The sequence below is a fragment of the Carassius carassius genome, chromosome 27 (assembly GCF_963082965.1).
Source record: "Carassius carassius chromosome 27, fCarCar2.1, whole genome shotgun sequence".
NCBI lineage: Eukaryota > Metazoa > Chordata > Actinopteri > Cypriniformes > Cyprinidae > Carassius > Carassius carassius.
Genome location: NC_081781.1, coordinates 3,946,292 through 3,961,755, shown reverse-complemented (window position 1 = coordinate 3,961,755; position 15,464 = coordinate 3,946,292). Strand labels below are relative to the sequence as shown.

The window sequence follows — 15,464 nt, the reverse complement described above, 5'->3', positions numbered from 1 at the left end:
CTAGCTACTACTAAATATTGTAGAAACATAATTTTCTGTAAAGTTGCTTTGTAACGATTTGTATTGTAAAAAGCGCTATACAAATAAACTTGAATTGAATTGAATTGAATTGAACTGCCAGCAAGTCTGTAATAAAACCTAAAACTTAGCTTGTTGGGCTTCATCTATATTTATCTCTGTCCATCTGTGAACATGATTCTGGAAGCTGGTGTTTCAGATTGTAACCGAAGGCAGCACAAATCTCTATACGCCTGCACTGGTACGGTCTGAGAAACAAGAAAAAGTACAGCTCACTGGTCATTTTGTTCCAAAACATGCCTGCAGACTGTATCTGCAGCCCTCTATGTTTACTGTACATTCAAAGGTGAAAATAGTAAGGGTGGGTTTCCTGTGAACTCAGTTGCCCTTTAATATTTTAAGAGCAATATCTTGTTTAGCAGAGGCCACAAGCCACAGGAACAGAGTAAGTGGGCGGCTGTGTTTACAGCGTGAGCAATATTTTCCCACCACTTTCTTTTAAGTCTGGCCAAAAACAAAAAAAGTTTTTACATAGAAAAATCGAATCTGAAAATATAAAACAATAACTGATCAGAGGAGTGATAAAGCTTTCATCTGATATACCGGTAGACACGCGAGTAAGTGTGTGTGTGTGTGTGTGTTGTGTGAGTGACGCAGGCTAATCTCACCTAACCATACAAAATATAAATTAAAAAAAGAGAGAACTTTATACTTTACGTATTTGCACATTAATTGCACAACTAAATAATTAAATTAAATATTTATTATATAATTACTATTAACAGATAGAATTTAAAAATACACCATTAAACCTGTCGGGAATCATCCATAAAAGAAAAACTCTATTTCCCATGATGCCTTCGGCTCTAATGGTCGCTGGGTGCGCGTTCTACTCATAGGTTCTACCGGAAATACTCTTGTTGTGCCTGTGGATTTGATTTGTACAGGGCTGCCGTTTTACTGGCCTTACGGTAAGAAATCTCTAGCCTGCTATGCAAACCCTCCTTTCACCGCATGTCACAGATGGACATTAAACATATGATCTATTGACGTGTGCCTCGCTCTTAAGTTCAATTAGCACATATATCGCTCAACTGAACACAAAGCTAATGATGCTAACTGCTTTAGCGTCTCCTTTTATTTTCTCTTGACGGTTTCTGCAACGAAGCAGTTAAGTTAAAATGAACTCGTATAAAGAACTATGCAAATTAAAGGTATCTGAATGGGATTTTGGTTTTTTGACTATTGGTTTATTTTGGGCCGTTACCGTTTCATACAAAGCTAAAGTTTAGCATGTACAATAAATAGCTTAATATTTATGTATATATATATATATATATATAAAAAAACCTTTGTACAGAAATGTATTTTTCATAATAATTTATTAATTATAAAACAAACTCAAATTAATTTCTAAGGTGTTTAAAAGTCTGTTTTATCATTATATTAACAGCCAGTCTCTACAACTACAAAATAAATTTGTTGTAGTAAAAGCATTTATTAGTATGTATATATATATGTGTGTGTGTCTAATAAATTACTTGCTTTCTTTACATCCTTCCGACAGCTGCAGAAACCAGAGACAATGAGTTATGGATTGGTTCAACTGCAATCCAGCTCTCACCATAAAAATCTGCTCAATGCCATGTGGAAGCTGAGGACCATGGGAAACCTGTGTGACATCACGGTTCAGGCGGATTTTCAAGGAGAGCTGGAGGAGTTTGAAGCCCATAAGGTGGTCCTCGCCGCATCCAGTGGTTACTTCGAGTCCCATCTGTTAGCTAATGACCAAGTGAAAAAGATATTCTTGTGTGACAGCTTACCATATGCATTTGAGAAATTCTTAGAGTATGCGTATTTAGGAAAAATCGAGGTGGAGAAGAGTTACATCAGCAGCATACTGCAAATGGCTAAAATCCTGAAGTGCCAGGACTTAGTGGATGCTTGCGAGGCAGAAATTCCCAGCAGCGTTTCAGATGAAACTCTGCAGAAAGACGGCAAGGATTTAAATGCTCCAAATACTAAAGTCAAGACAAAACAAGCACCTGTGAAAAGAGCGATGAAGAGAAAAAAGTCTTTAAAAGTGCCTGAAAATGTGAAGGAGATAGGACCAGACAGGAGAAGCAGAAGGTTAGCGGGTCGCAGAGTGTCTGTGGATGCTTCTCTGAAAAAGCCAAAGAGGAAGAAACCAGAAACCCTTGATGAATCCGACACCGGAGAAGAGGAGCAAACACCACAAGATCCTTGTGAAAAAGACGCTTGTGATGACACTGGGTCTGTATCATCTCTTGATGTGCCTGAAGAAGACGCTCAAGAATCAGACTTCCAGCCTAATGAGGAAATGGACGAGGCCGATGAAGTCGAGAAGGAAATCAAGAGAGGAACCGCAAAGTACATATGTGAGAAATGCAGCCGTTCCTTCTATTACGAGAAGAGCTACCTGAAGCACTTAAAGGTCAGCCACGGGGTCCAGATGGACACCACGTTTCGCTGTGACATCTGCCAGCAGACGTTCGCCAACCGCTGCAACCTGAAAATCCACCAGCGCCACGTGCACAACGACGAGAGGCTCTTTCCCTGCGATGTCTGCAACAAAACCTTCAAGCGCAAGAAGGATGTGACCCGCCACAGACGGCAGGTGCACGAGGGAGGCACGGACAGACACTACTGCCACATCTGTGGCAAATCTCTGAGCTCTAAAACTGCCCTGACACTGCATGAGAGGACACACTCGGGGCACAAACCCTTCAAATGTGATGAGTGCGGATCCAGATTCTCCCAGAGTTCAGCGCTCAAGACACATCAGAGGTAGTGAGCAACATCAGCGATGCACTAGTTTAGGTCATACAATTAATACGAACAAACCCTACACCCTAAATATTAGGGTACCAAATACATAAACTCTAGTTTAAATGGTAACAACTATAGTGAGTTTTGCACAAGTAATCACAAAATATATATCAACATAAAAAAAAGAAGTTGTTTTTATGTAAAGTTTAGTAACTGATCATAATATAATATTTGCAAAATATTATTTACATTTATAAATATATATCTATTACATTATATTATCTTCAGAAAATGTAAAATAATTCAGTCTTTTATATATATATATATATATATATATATATATATATATATATATATATATATATATATATATATATATATAATGTTTTTAAATATTTTATATTTATATAAAATAATTCAGTTGTTTTTATATTTAATTCAGTTGATTTATATCCATAAATTAATTGAATGTTATATTTACATTTATGAATAAGTACCTGCTCAATGCGTATATTATATTATATAAGAAAGAAATCACAAAATTTTATGATATGGTAATATTAAGTTACATTATTGATGTTTATGAATGAAAGCATCTGATTAACATATAAATGTAAATTATATAATATAACATTAAATTTAATATATTATTCAATTTTATGAATAAAAGTGTCTGCTAAATGCAGAATATATATATATATATATATATATATATATATATATATATATATATATATATATATATATATATATATATTTTCTATAAATTATTATTATTATTTTTTTTTTTTTTTACCAACGAACCATTATATAATATTGGCCTGTTATATTATTTACATTTATGCATAAAAGTGTCTGCTAAATGCATAAATGTAAATAATATAAGTTAAGAATAGCAATGCAGAAAAAGATTTTTATATACTAAAATTGGTGCATTCATATTTATTTGATAGTTTAAAAAATGCTAAATATTGCAGATACCAAAATGGTCACCGATATGTTATGCATCCCAAGTGAACATCATTTTCTATTTACATATTTCACCTTGTATTTTTAATCCAGGATCCACACCGGAGAGAAACCTTTCGCCTGTGACCTCTGTGATGCCAGATTTACCCAGAACCACATGCTGTCTTACCACAAGAGATGCCACACAGGTGAGCCAACGGATTCCTGTTACATAAAGAGAAAGAATAAGATGCCAAAAGATGACGCCCTCCTCTTCTCTGTCTAGGTGAAAAGCCGTTCATGTGTGAGAACTGTGGGAAGAGCTTTGCATCCAAAGAATACCTGAAACATCACAACAGAATCCATTCAGGATTCAGGCCCTACAAATGTGAAACCTGCGGAAGAGCGTTTGCTCAGAGGAACTCCCTCCACCAGCATATGAAAATACACACAGGTATCCTTCACAAATCATCCAATATTGATATGCATTTCACTTAAAACGAGCACAAATAGTCTTTGAAGCCACATGTACTAAAGCATATTGGAAATATAAAACAATTGTAACAGCAATTTAATGAAAGACACCAATGTGCTATAAATAATTGCATTAGAAATTAGGCAATTATCAAGCACTGATGTATGGTATGCAGGTTTGTGTATATTATAGAACATGCACAATCATTAAAACCAGAACTTATCAGCTGACACTGCTGCCTTCTTCACAGGCGAAAGGCCGTATCATTGCAAGGACTGTGATAAGCAGTTCACTCAACTCAACGCCCTGCAGAGACATCAGAGAATCCACACGGGAGAGAAGCCGTACATGTGCAGCATGTGTGGAAGAACGTTTACAGACAAGTCCACTGTACGCCGACACACCCTGGTAAAGATCCTGTCACTCTACACAGCACACTTTTATTAGTGGGTTCATAGATGCTATAAAAAAACATTTACGCCCACAGGATTTAAGTTCATTGCAATACATTAAATAATGATGCATTGATCTATAAATTGTGCAAAAAGTCCAGAAAGGGCTGTTAATATTTTTATAGCAACCAGCTTGCATATAATAAATTCCAACTAAACCTGTTACTGAATTTCCTACCATTTAAAAGTTTGGGTAAGATTTTTTACTAAAGTGACACTAAATACATTTATAATGTTAACTGTTTCAAATAAATGCTGTTCTTTAAAATTTTCTATTAAAAAAAAAGGTTTCTACAAAAAAAAAAAAAAAGTGTTTTTAACATTAACAATAATAAATGTTTCTTGATCAGCAAATCTGCATATTATGTCTGAAGGATCATGTGACGAAAGACTGGAGGAATGATGCTGAAAATTCAGCTTTGCATCACCAGAATAAACTACTTTTTAAAATATATTCAAATAGAAAATAATTATTTTTAATTATAATACAATGTTCAAAATATTATATTTTTTGAACGCATTAAATCAGAGGTGAGCATCCTGGTAATGCACCAGTTCCTTTTTTTTGGTTATTAACAGTTCAAACTCACACAGTAAGTCTGGACTGACAACAAGCAAGTTAACCCAATAGGGATTTAGCAGTGTGCTTAGGGTCTTAGTATAACCAGACTCTCTCTATGCAGACCCATGACAAACAAACTCCATGGAAGAACTACCTGGTTGTTCTGGAGGGAAATGTTGAAGACAGAGTCAAGAAACCCAAAGGCTCTTCTCAGAAGAAGGAGAAGGTGTCTGTCACTGTTTCCGAAGCCCAGGCTCCTGAGAGCAATGCACAGAAGACCCAAGAAGTGGTGGCTGTTTCCGGAGAGCCCGTGACCATTTCCGGAGACTGGGCAGGACCTGGGACCATCGCACTGGTCAGCCACACGGCCCTGGGCGGCCTCACGGTCATCCAGACCGAAGTTCCTGCCGGCACGCAACTGCAGCCCTTAGTCACCACGGACGGCACCAGCGTGATCTCTCTGGATGCTTCTGCAGTCGGGATGCCTGTGACCGTTCCCTTTTCCATTCCCATTTCAGTCGCACATTCCATCAGCGTGTCCCCTTCGATATCCGGTTCTGTGCCTATCACCGTATCCAGTCACGTTTCAGACACCATACTGGCTCCAGCAACCACTGCGGCGACATCAGAAGCTGAAGCAACAGAGAACGAAGCAACAGAGAACGATCTAGCTTCGGCTGAGTGTGTGTCAGTCCAGGCTGTTACGCTGGAAGAGACGGACTGTGCAGACACCCAGCAGGAAGCCAGCGAAAGCATACAAACTGCAGAGGCTTCAAACAACATGGAAATCTCAGAAGGAGAGTAGATTCTACCTGCTTCAGTTGCAAATACGCGTTAATCATGTTGCAATCAAGGTTGGCTTTAAATTGTCAGCTGTAAATACACTTTTGCTTTATAAAACCTTCTATAATGTGTGTTTAACTAGTACAATTCTTGAATCACAATGTTCAGTTCTGCTCACAACTATTTTCCCTTCCACTTCTAGGGAATGTCTTGTCATTAAATAGTTTTTTTACTGATTCTTGTAAAAACTCCAATTTGCTTTTTTGTTGTCAGTAATGATTTTTGCTGATATTTATTATGTTCAACTCTACATCAAAGTGAACTGCATATTAGTAAACACAACACTTCATTTTTAGTACCCTATTATGTGTATTATGATTTGCAGTCATGACAGCGCACCTTAAAATCACTCAATAAAGTGTCTACTGAATTCAGCTTCCTTTTGTTTTTTTACTTGTGATTTAGTTTTGGATTGAAATATAGAGAATAAAAGTGATTTTGATTTTAATAATACAATGTAACATTTTTATGATATATATATATATATATATATAATTATACATAATTTATTTTTTAATATATAATATTCTTTATTTTTTAAATGTTATTTACATAAACTTGTTTACTTTTTCTTAACTAGCCATATTCTTTGAGTTTTCGTCTAGGTTGCAGTACAAACATTGCTCAGCAACATTGTAACACTTATGTAGCATTACAAAATTAAAATGCTTAGTGAACACCACTAGGCAATAAAACAAGACTTTCACTTGCTTGAATCATGTAGCCATTTCAGTATTGATTTTTATTTCTGTACATTCTCACAGACATTCAGCAAAGACATCAGTTGTTCTGTGGGAAAGCACATCGTCTAGTACTGTACGTCTTCATGGCTTCTTTAAAAACTCTAGAATATGGTATAATACAGACATCACGACACGTAGAACACAGATGACATGCACTGCTAGAGACCTCAGGAGTGAAGAGTGTACATGAGCTACGCATTCACAACACGACACACACACATAGAGCATGATAATACAAGGATTTTACAAACACCTACATTTCAATGCTGATGGAGATGATAGGCAGTGTAAAAATATAATGTAAAATTTTTATTAAATTAATGCAATATTATTAGATTAATAATATATACTTATAATATTATTAGGCTCATAATATTATGACTAATTTTAATAGTTCAGATAATAATTGTATTAAATAAAGAGTTACATTTCAAAGAGTGGATAAAAGGTATGACAAGACATTTTTGTAATTATTTAAATACCAATTCAAAATGATGGACAGTGGGAAACTGAAATTTTGGATGATGTTATTAAATGCATTTTAAGGCCTGCATGCCAACTAGTGCGAGCAGACAAAAAAAATAATATAACAAATAAAATCAATATCTAAATAATAATAATACACGGTCCTGCTGCAGTGACTGAATAATTACATCTGTACAGTTCATGCAGCTCTAGCACATCGCAATTCAGTGACCTTTGCAAAAGAACTCCAGGACTATCTCAAATCCCCACTGTATCCTTGAATTTCCCTCTCCTGAATCGGTTCACACCGTGTTTCCAGAAATACCCTCGTAATGAACTGGAGTGCTAAATTTTTGATATGTGCTATATTATATAACTGGATATCAATGTAACAGTACAGGCGTAGAAGTATATTCTCTAGAAATGTTGCAGCAATACATTTTGACATACTGTTTTGGGAAACCCGGACTTGGCCATTGCACAAAACTGATGTGAAATGGAAGGGGCGGGGGGGTGCCATGCAGTGGGTGATAGCCCCACTGTCCAGATCATTTTAGGTCGCCCTCGTCCCCCTGAATGGTCTTCTTGATCCGCAGAAGCAAGGTGGTGTGCCACTGGTCCAAGCGTGAGATGGAGTCGAACTCCTTCACCTGAATGAACACAGTGCGAGATTTCTGTAATGTAAGTGACACCAAAAAGAACTGCAAAAATAAGAAACTGGCCGAGTAGATATGGTGTGTTCAAGTCCTCTTGGGAAGTTTGTATTTATGAATACAGAGAAAGATGGCAATGTACCAATGTAACACGCAAATATGATCTTTTCGACATGACTTGAACACATCAACCGTCCCACTCCAGATTGAAGTATTAAGTACTTTAACATTGAAAATATTGTAATTAATTGTACTTTTTTAACAAAGATAATAACAAACTTATTTTTTAAAAAGGAGCTGAAGGTAAAATTCATACTGCTTCTGTGAAAGCCTCTGCATTTTGCTCCTCATGGGCCTCTAGAAGTTTCTGTAAAAACAAAACCTCTTATAAAGTATACAACAATTAATATTTTTGTAGTATTGTACAATAAGAAAGTTGTTTAGATCCTTAAACAGGAAAGTAGCATTCTTAGAATTAACAGACACTTGACACTGAGACGTAAATTAAATACTTACAGCGAGTGTTAATAAATATTTGTAATTAATCATAACTAGTTATGATTGATTATTCATATTTCCCCTTTGAACTGATTCGCTTCATTCTCAATATGAAAAGCACTTTTGTTTTTTCATGCAATAACCAATGTGAAGTTTTGATTTTATGCTTAAAAAAAGACAAAGGATTTGTAATGTCTTACGTCATGTAGGCTATTTAAAATGACAGTAATCTCAGTCATAACATTATGCCTGTAAATACATGTATGCCACCTTTGAGCTGAAGATGTAAATTAGCATGTCACGAGATACAGCTTCTGCGGCACCTTGGCAATGTAAATATTGCTTCTGTTGATGTTGATCAACTTTTATTGGTAACTGACTACAGTATTCTGAGAGGCTGAACGAATTGCCTCAATTTAAATATTTATAATAAAAAACAAACACAGACGCATTTAATAGAGTAATAAGGTCTTTCAATCCAAGCAGACTTTCCCTACTAGTCTAAACCACCCCAATTACAAAATGTGTTTTATATGCTGCAAACTCTATTATTACAAACCTTCAGAAGCTTGCATTCTCTTGAATCTGAGAAGGCTGGAAACATCTCTTCATACTTTTCAACAGCGAGCTACAACAGAAAAAAAAAAGACATGCATATTATCTGCAGCAGTTCTCCGTATATCTGTGTGCACGATGAGCTGATGGAGAGCTGACCTTTGCGTTTAGCTCGTCCACGATGAAGTGGCACAAGGACGCTTTGAAGAAGTATTCTTTTGCGCTGTATTTCAGTAGGGGATTGTCCATGGTGTTGGTTCCAACCTGTTTACACACACAGACAAGAATTCCCGAGTGATTTAGGGAATGCCGGTGAGCGAGAAATGTGGTAAGAATCTGCAGGAGACTGACAGATGGCTTACCTGCTCATAAATCTCGATTGCTTTCGGGTACTGCTCTAACTGAGCGCTGTATGAAGCCACCTTCAGCAGACACTTGTTTGCAGAGCTGTAAATTAAGCAAACAGAGCATATCAAAGCCTTAAAGGGTTAGTTCACCCAAAAATCTAAATTATGTCATTAATGACTCACCCTCATGTCGTTCCAAACCCATAAGACCTCTGTTTATCTTGGGAACACAGTTTAAGATATTTTAGATTTAGTCCGAGAGCTTTCTGTCCCTCCATTGAAGCTGTGTGTACGGTATACTGTCCATGTCCAGAAAGGTAAGAAAAACATCATCAAAGTAGTCCATGTGACGTCAGAGGGTCAGTTAGAATTTTTTGAAGCATCGAAAATACATTTTGGTCTAAAAATAGCGAAAACTACAACTTTATTCAGCATTGTCTTCTCTTCCGTGTCTGTTGTGAGAGAGTTCAAAACAAAGCAGTTTGTCATATCTGGTTCGCGAACGAATCATTTAATGTAACCGGATCTTCTTGAACCAATTCACCAAATCGAACTGAATCGTTTTAAACGGTTCGCGTCTCCAATACGCATTAATCCACAAATGACTTAAGCTGTCAACTTTTGTAACGTGGACATGGACAGTATACCGTGCACACAGTTTCAATGGAGGGACAGAAAGCTCTCGGACTGAATCTAAAATATCTTAAACTGTGTTCCCAAGATAAACAGAGGTCTTACGGGTTTGGAACGACATGAGGGTGAGTCATTAATGACATAATTTTGATTTTTGGGTGAACTAACCCTTTAAGTAACATAAAAAATGCTGTAATTAATCTTACAAACCTCTCCTCAGAAACAAAGTGGTTAAACAGGAAAGAACAAGACCTTGATAATTTGGCTTCTGCCAAGCAGACTTACCTGTTTGATTCCTCTCCTTTGTAATAGTCAGCAGCTTGTTCATAATGTGCAATCGCCTTTGGAAAACCAAAAACAGAATTCATCTTAAATGATGACAGAATTTTATTCTGTAAAACACTTTGTGTTAACATTCACAAAAACATAACTATAGCTGATAACTATCAGAAGAAATATTCATGAAATATTATACAAATTTGCAAAACCAAATGTATTGTTTATTAATAATACTAATTTACAATTACAATTTCTATAACTATTATCAATATATAAAATATTAAAGATCTATTAAAAATAATAATAATAATTTGTAATAATTGGCTTCAGGCGTCTTGAGTTCAAGTCCCGAGCTCGCAGACCTTTCCTCTCTCCCACTTGGCTTCCTGTCTAAATACCGTATTTTCCCCACTATAAGGCGCACCTTCAATGAATGGCCTATTTTAGAACTGTTTTCATAAATAGGGCGCACTGGATAATAAGGCGCATAGAATAGAAGATACTGCAGTCAAACGTTTGACTGGGTTTGCGTTATGCATCCACTAGATGGAGCTGTGCTAAAGGGAATGTCAACATTTTGACAGAGCGCCTTGATCCATATATAAGGCGCTCTGGATTATAAGGCGCACTGTCGTTTTTTGACAAAATTAAAGGCTTCTAAGTGTGTCTTATAGTGCGGAAAATACGGTACTGTCCTATAGTAATAAAAGCAAAAATGCCAAATATTTATCTTTAAAAATAAGAAAAAAAGTATTATTATTATAATTAATACTTTTTATTGCAATTATTATTGAAGGAAAAATCTAGGTATTGACTTAAATGTTTATGAACTTATTGGAAAAAGAACCCCATTTAAAGTGTGACCTTAATAAATAAATAATGCATTATAATAATTAATTATCAATAATAATAATAATTTATTATTGTCATTATTAATATTTTATTGTAATTATGTCATTCTCTCTAATGAACTCGCTGGGAAAAGAACCCCATTAAGAGCGTAAACCTCAATTTATAATACATTATAATCATTTATTATCAATAATTTATTATTATTATTAATAACATTTTTGTTATTATTAAATAATATTACATATTTTCTCGACTGTGCTTTTGCGGAGAAGAGAACAACATTTAATGCATGAACTTAAAAATTAAACGTAATCAGTGTAAGTTTGTGCACGTAAATGAATTCAACTAATTTACACTTCAAGCCTTCATATTGGCAAAACAGCACATTGCCTAAAATGTATTTTGAGATGAGGAAAACTTCAGTCAACATTTGTAAATTTAGCTTATGGACATATGTTGAATTAGAAGCACCAATCCAGTTGTTTTTGCGTTTTACGCGCATACTACTTCCAATTCAATGTCCTACAAAATATAGCGTTCTTACAGCACTTCCATTCTCAGCATAAGAAGCACTAAATAAAGATTTTTGTACCTTCTCAATGTCCACCAGCTCTGATTCGTACACCTCAGCAATTGTGATATGATGCTTGGCTGCGATGGTGAATCTTCCCTGAAGACCGAAAGAAGAAGACTTTATGAAACTGACTGTCAGTTGAATATCTCATTCACTATCCATCAAGCTTTTCTATCTGAACATCTACATGCTTTGTTTATTCCATATGTGCTTTGCATACAGATTCTGGGCCTCATTTATGATTTTTCTTCCAGAAAGGGGAAGGAATGCCTTACTGTCTGTTATAAAGTGTGCTGTTAAACTGTTCTTTTGGAGTTTCTGCAATAGTTGGTGGATTTCTAAATGGCTAAAAACACGAACTGCCATTTAAAAATCTCCTTGATGATAAAACACAGTACAGCAGTAGAACAGCCCGGATGAACATTATATAAACTATGATTTTGACCGCTACAAAAACATCTTACCATGTCTGTGTAAATATCAATGGCTGCGTTTAAGCACTTGATAGCCTCTAATCGCAAGCATCAAAGAGAAGAAGGAAGAGTTAGACAGTCAGACTTATGATCAATGATATACAAATAAAACTATTTATCTAAAGTCGCTTTATGTCTGTTCAGTGTTTTATTCCTCAACCTGCTTTTAGATTAAACAAATTAGTCACATGCAATTCATTTGATTACATTTTTAATAAACTGACAGTCCATATACATTCACAATCAGTGAATGTATAAACATGCACTTTATCTCTTTATTGCATTCGCAGCTGAATTATTGTGTCTAAAGAACAGTTCAAATTATTTACATTTCTAAGAAACTGTATAGACAAATGCACACTTTCTTTGATTTTTGCAACACATTTTTGAATGGACTGTGCCATCATTTCTACCTTCACAAACTGTCACACATCAACAACTGCAGAATCATACAGTCAAAAGGACAATATTCTTTCAATATTCTGAGCTTCACCGTTCAGAGATTCTTAAAACTTCCAGAACTGATACTGTTTTCAATAACTAAAATAGAACTGAAATAAAAGAAAAATGGCTTTACTGCTTCAAATAAAATGGGAGGGGGGGGGGGTGGAAATTTAAAAGGATTTATATAATATTATTGTTATAATGATGTTATATGAAATAAAATATGGTTAAAATATTAAATTTATTAATTAAATAATTATAAATAATATTTACAAAAATTATTTTAAAAAACATTAAAGCTATATAGAAATATTATTTAAAAATACAAAAAATATATATAGAAAATATAAAAAATACATGATAAAATGAAACAAAACAGTAAAAAAACTAAACGTATATAAAGACTAATTAAAAATGAATAAATACTACAATAATATAGAAATAATATTCAGTTCAGACAGAAACAATTGTTTTATAAAAATTAGATTAATTTAATGAATCCACTCAGCAATAAAGTGATAGGATGAGCTTGTCTAAAAGTATATGACATATCAACAAGTCAAACATTATACATTCGTCTTGAGATGCATCAACGTCTGTTTATTCTGAATAAATCAACTGAATGTCATGAAGCCCGGGGTCAGTGGCCTCACCTTGTGGATCTGCCTTCTTGAAGGCATTTCCTGCATCGATGTAGCTGGTGGCCGAATCATGTTTATTCTGAAGCTGCATGTGAAGTCTGGCTGCCTGACAGAAAGCATTGCCTGCAGCTGGATACAAACACACGAACCTCGTCAGAAGAATAGGAATATACAATAAACATCCTGCCAATTACAAACAAAGCTGTACAATTATTCAAGATAACATTAGGGCAACTTCAATAATGAGATTATATTAATTCAGAAATATTTATATTTTAGCAGTTGAACATATATTAAAATGGATGAAACCATGTATTATATAATACAATAAAGATGAAGTATGTCATGTCTGCACCACTAAAAAGCACATACCACTCCAGTTTTTGGCCATTTTAAACATGTTGGCTGCTCTGGCGTACATCTCACATGCCTCTTCCACTTTTTGATTTCCTCTGAAAGACGTGGGAAGAAGCAGTTATATCCTTTTCCTACTCTAATATCTTACCTAAAACTAACAGGTTTTCTTAATAAATCTACATGCCAGAAGGTAAACACTTTCTAAATATCGGTAAGGATTTAAAAGTAAAATTTTATTTTAATTTTTATAGATAGATAGATAGATAGATAGATAGATAGATAGATAGATAGATAGATAGATAGATAGATAGGAATCAGAATATTATAGCTGGTATAACAGAAAGGTCCTAGATAACTTGTGTCCTGGAGGGACTATTCAATTGGGTCAGTTTTTAAGTGCCTCATATCATATTAATTAAAACTTTTTGAAATAAATCCATTTCACAACAAACTAGGTCAGAACTTGTTTACTAGAAATAACACTGAATATGTCCTGAATATGTTTGTGGTGTCAATAAAGGATCTCAGTTCAGTTTCAGTCAACACAAGGCTCTGCAAAAATACAGATAAAAACTACAGAATGGCTGTAATCAGCCATTTTTATAATGTGTAAAACCAATTTTTTTTTTTTTACTATATATTTTAAAATAAGTTAAAATTAAAATTAACTTTACATTACTATTACATAATGTGTAAAAGATTAAAACTTCAAGTACATTTATAAGCATTACTGAAAAATTATGTAAGCCAATATATAAATATGTATAAAGATGGTAGTACCATTGTACGTGTTACCTTTTAAAAAAAAAATGTATTAGACTGACATAAAAAAAAATGTAAATACTGCAGCCACTGCGCCACTAATGCGCCAAACACAAAACACTTCACTTAGCAGCCCAATCATGAAATCACATCAGTTATTATCATTATTTACGTCATGGTCATTCAAAAATCGTTATATATAACGTTATATATATATATATTAAAAAATCAGCAAAGCATTGTGATGAACGAGCCCTTTTTTCTATCGATCGATGCGCAAAGCGGCCTGTCACAGTCCTGTTACTGGTCCTTGTAACGTTATAATAAGATTCATATACATTTTTAGCTTTTATGCAAATAAAAACTGAGTATTAACCGTTAAACATAAAACCAAAGGTTAGCAACATGATCATACTGACGATATGATATTTAAAACAGACTAACGTTAGCGGGCTGATCGGAAACATAGGGAAGGAAACATGTATTTAATCTCACCCAAACATTCCTCCTAAAAACGAGCCGGAAGACTTCACTTTCTTATCGGCTTCAGCCATGAGCTGAATTGCCTCCTTTTCTTTCCCGGAACTGTCCATTATTTCTGTGGGTAAATGCAAAGATAAACACTAAAATCTATTTTCATTTATCTGCCCGCTGCTCTTGCGCTGTCACTATGGCAGCGGGGGATTACTGTCATTGCGTTTATTTAAAGCGTTGGCGTTCAGGACGCTCGAGCAAGGCATTATGGGACTTGAAGTTTTGAGACCAAGCTGAAATAATCGGCCGTCGAAAAGAATAAAACACAAATAAACTACAACTCCCATTTACACACATAATTGCGCGTTACGTAATGTTGTACTAAGAAATTATGCCAGACTTCATATTGAAATCATTGTAGCCGCAATTTTATCAATTTAAACACTTTATCAAATAAAACATTGTATGCTTAATCTTGGTTCATTATTGGTTTGCACAGCTCAAGTAGGCTACAATTTGCATGTATAGAAAGCATGCTTTCACCACAATATTGATTCATCAGCAACAAGATCCTGCACTGCCACGGCAGCTTATTAGGACGAAGAATAAATGCACATTCCAAACTG

At 34.9% G+C, this 15,464-nt stretch overlaps 2 protein-coding genes across 3 annotated transcripts; one reads left to right on the top strand and one right to left on the bottom strand.

The window, feature by feature from the left end:
• Nucleotides 1-917: 917 nt before the first annotated feature.
• gzf1 (GDNF-inducible zinc finger protein 1) lies at nucleotides 918-6,458 on the top strand. Of its 2 annotated transcripts, none has more exons than XM_059512182.1 (6): nucleotides 918-989; nucleotides 1,586-2,826; nucleotides 3,871-3,965; nucleotides 4,043-4,210; nucleotides 4,482-4,639; nucleotides 5,367-6,458. In XM_059512182.1, the coding sequence occupies exons 2-6, from the start codon at nucleotides 1,604-1,606 to the stop codon at nucleotides 6,048-6,050; spliced, it is 2,328 nt and encodes a 775-aa protein (XP_059368165.1). In that variant the 5' UTR covers nucleotides 918-989; nucleotides 1,586-1,603; the 3' UTR covers nucleotides 6,051-6,458. The 2 variants fall into 2 exon arrangements, with proteins under 2 accessions (XP_059368165.1, XP_059368164.1); XM_059512181.1 differs by lacking the exon at nucleotides 918-989 and adding an exon at nucleotides 1,027-1,232.
• A 350-nt stretch (nucleotides 6,459-6,808) lies between these two features.
• On the bottom strand, nucleotides 6,809-15,057 carry LOC132106474 (beta-soluble NSF attachment protein). The gene is made up of 11 exons (XM_059512179.1): nucleotides 14,860-15,057; nucleotides 13,618-13,697; nucleotides 13,258-13,374; nucleotides 12,152-12,198; nucleotides 11,706-11,783; nucleotides 10,268-10,323; nucleotides 9,365-9,449; nucleotides 9,162-9,266; nucleotides 9,007-9,075; nucleotides 8,266-8,316; nucleotides 6,809-7,946 (listed from the first exon to the last, which is right to left on the bottom strand). The coding sequence occupies exons 1-11, from the start codon at nucleotides 14,955-14,957 to the stop codon at nucleotides 7,845-7,847; spliced, it is 888 nt and encodes a 295-aa protein (XP_059368162.1). The 5' UTR covers nucleotides 14,958-15,057; the 3' UTR covers nucleotides 6,809-7,844.
• Between the last annotated feature and the right edge of the window lie 407 nt (nucleotides 15,058-15,464).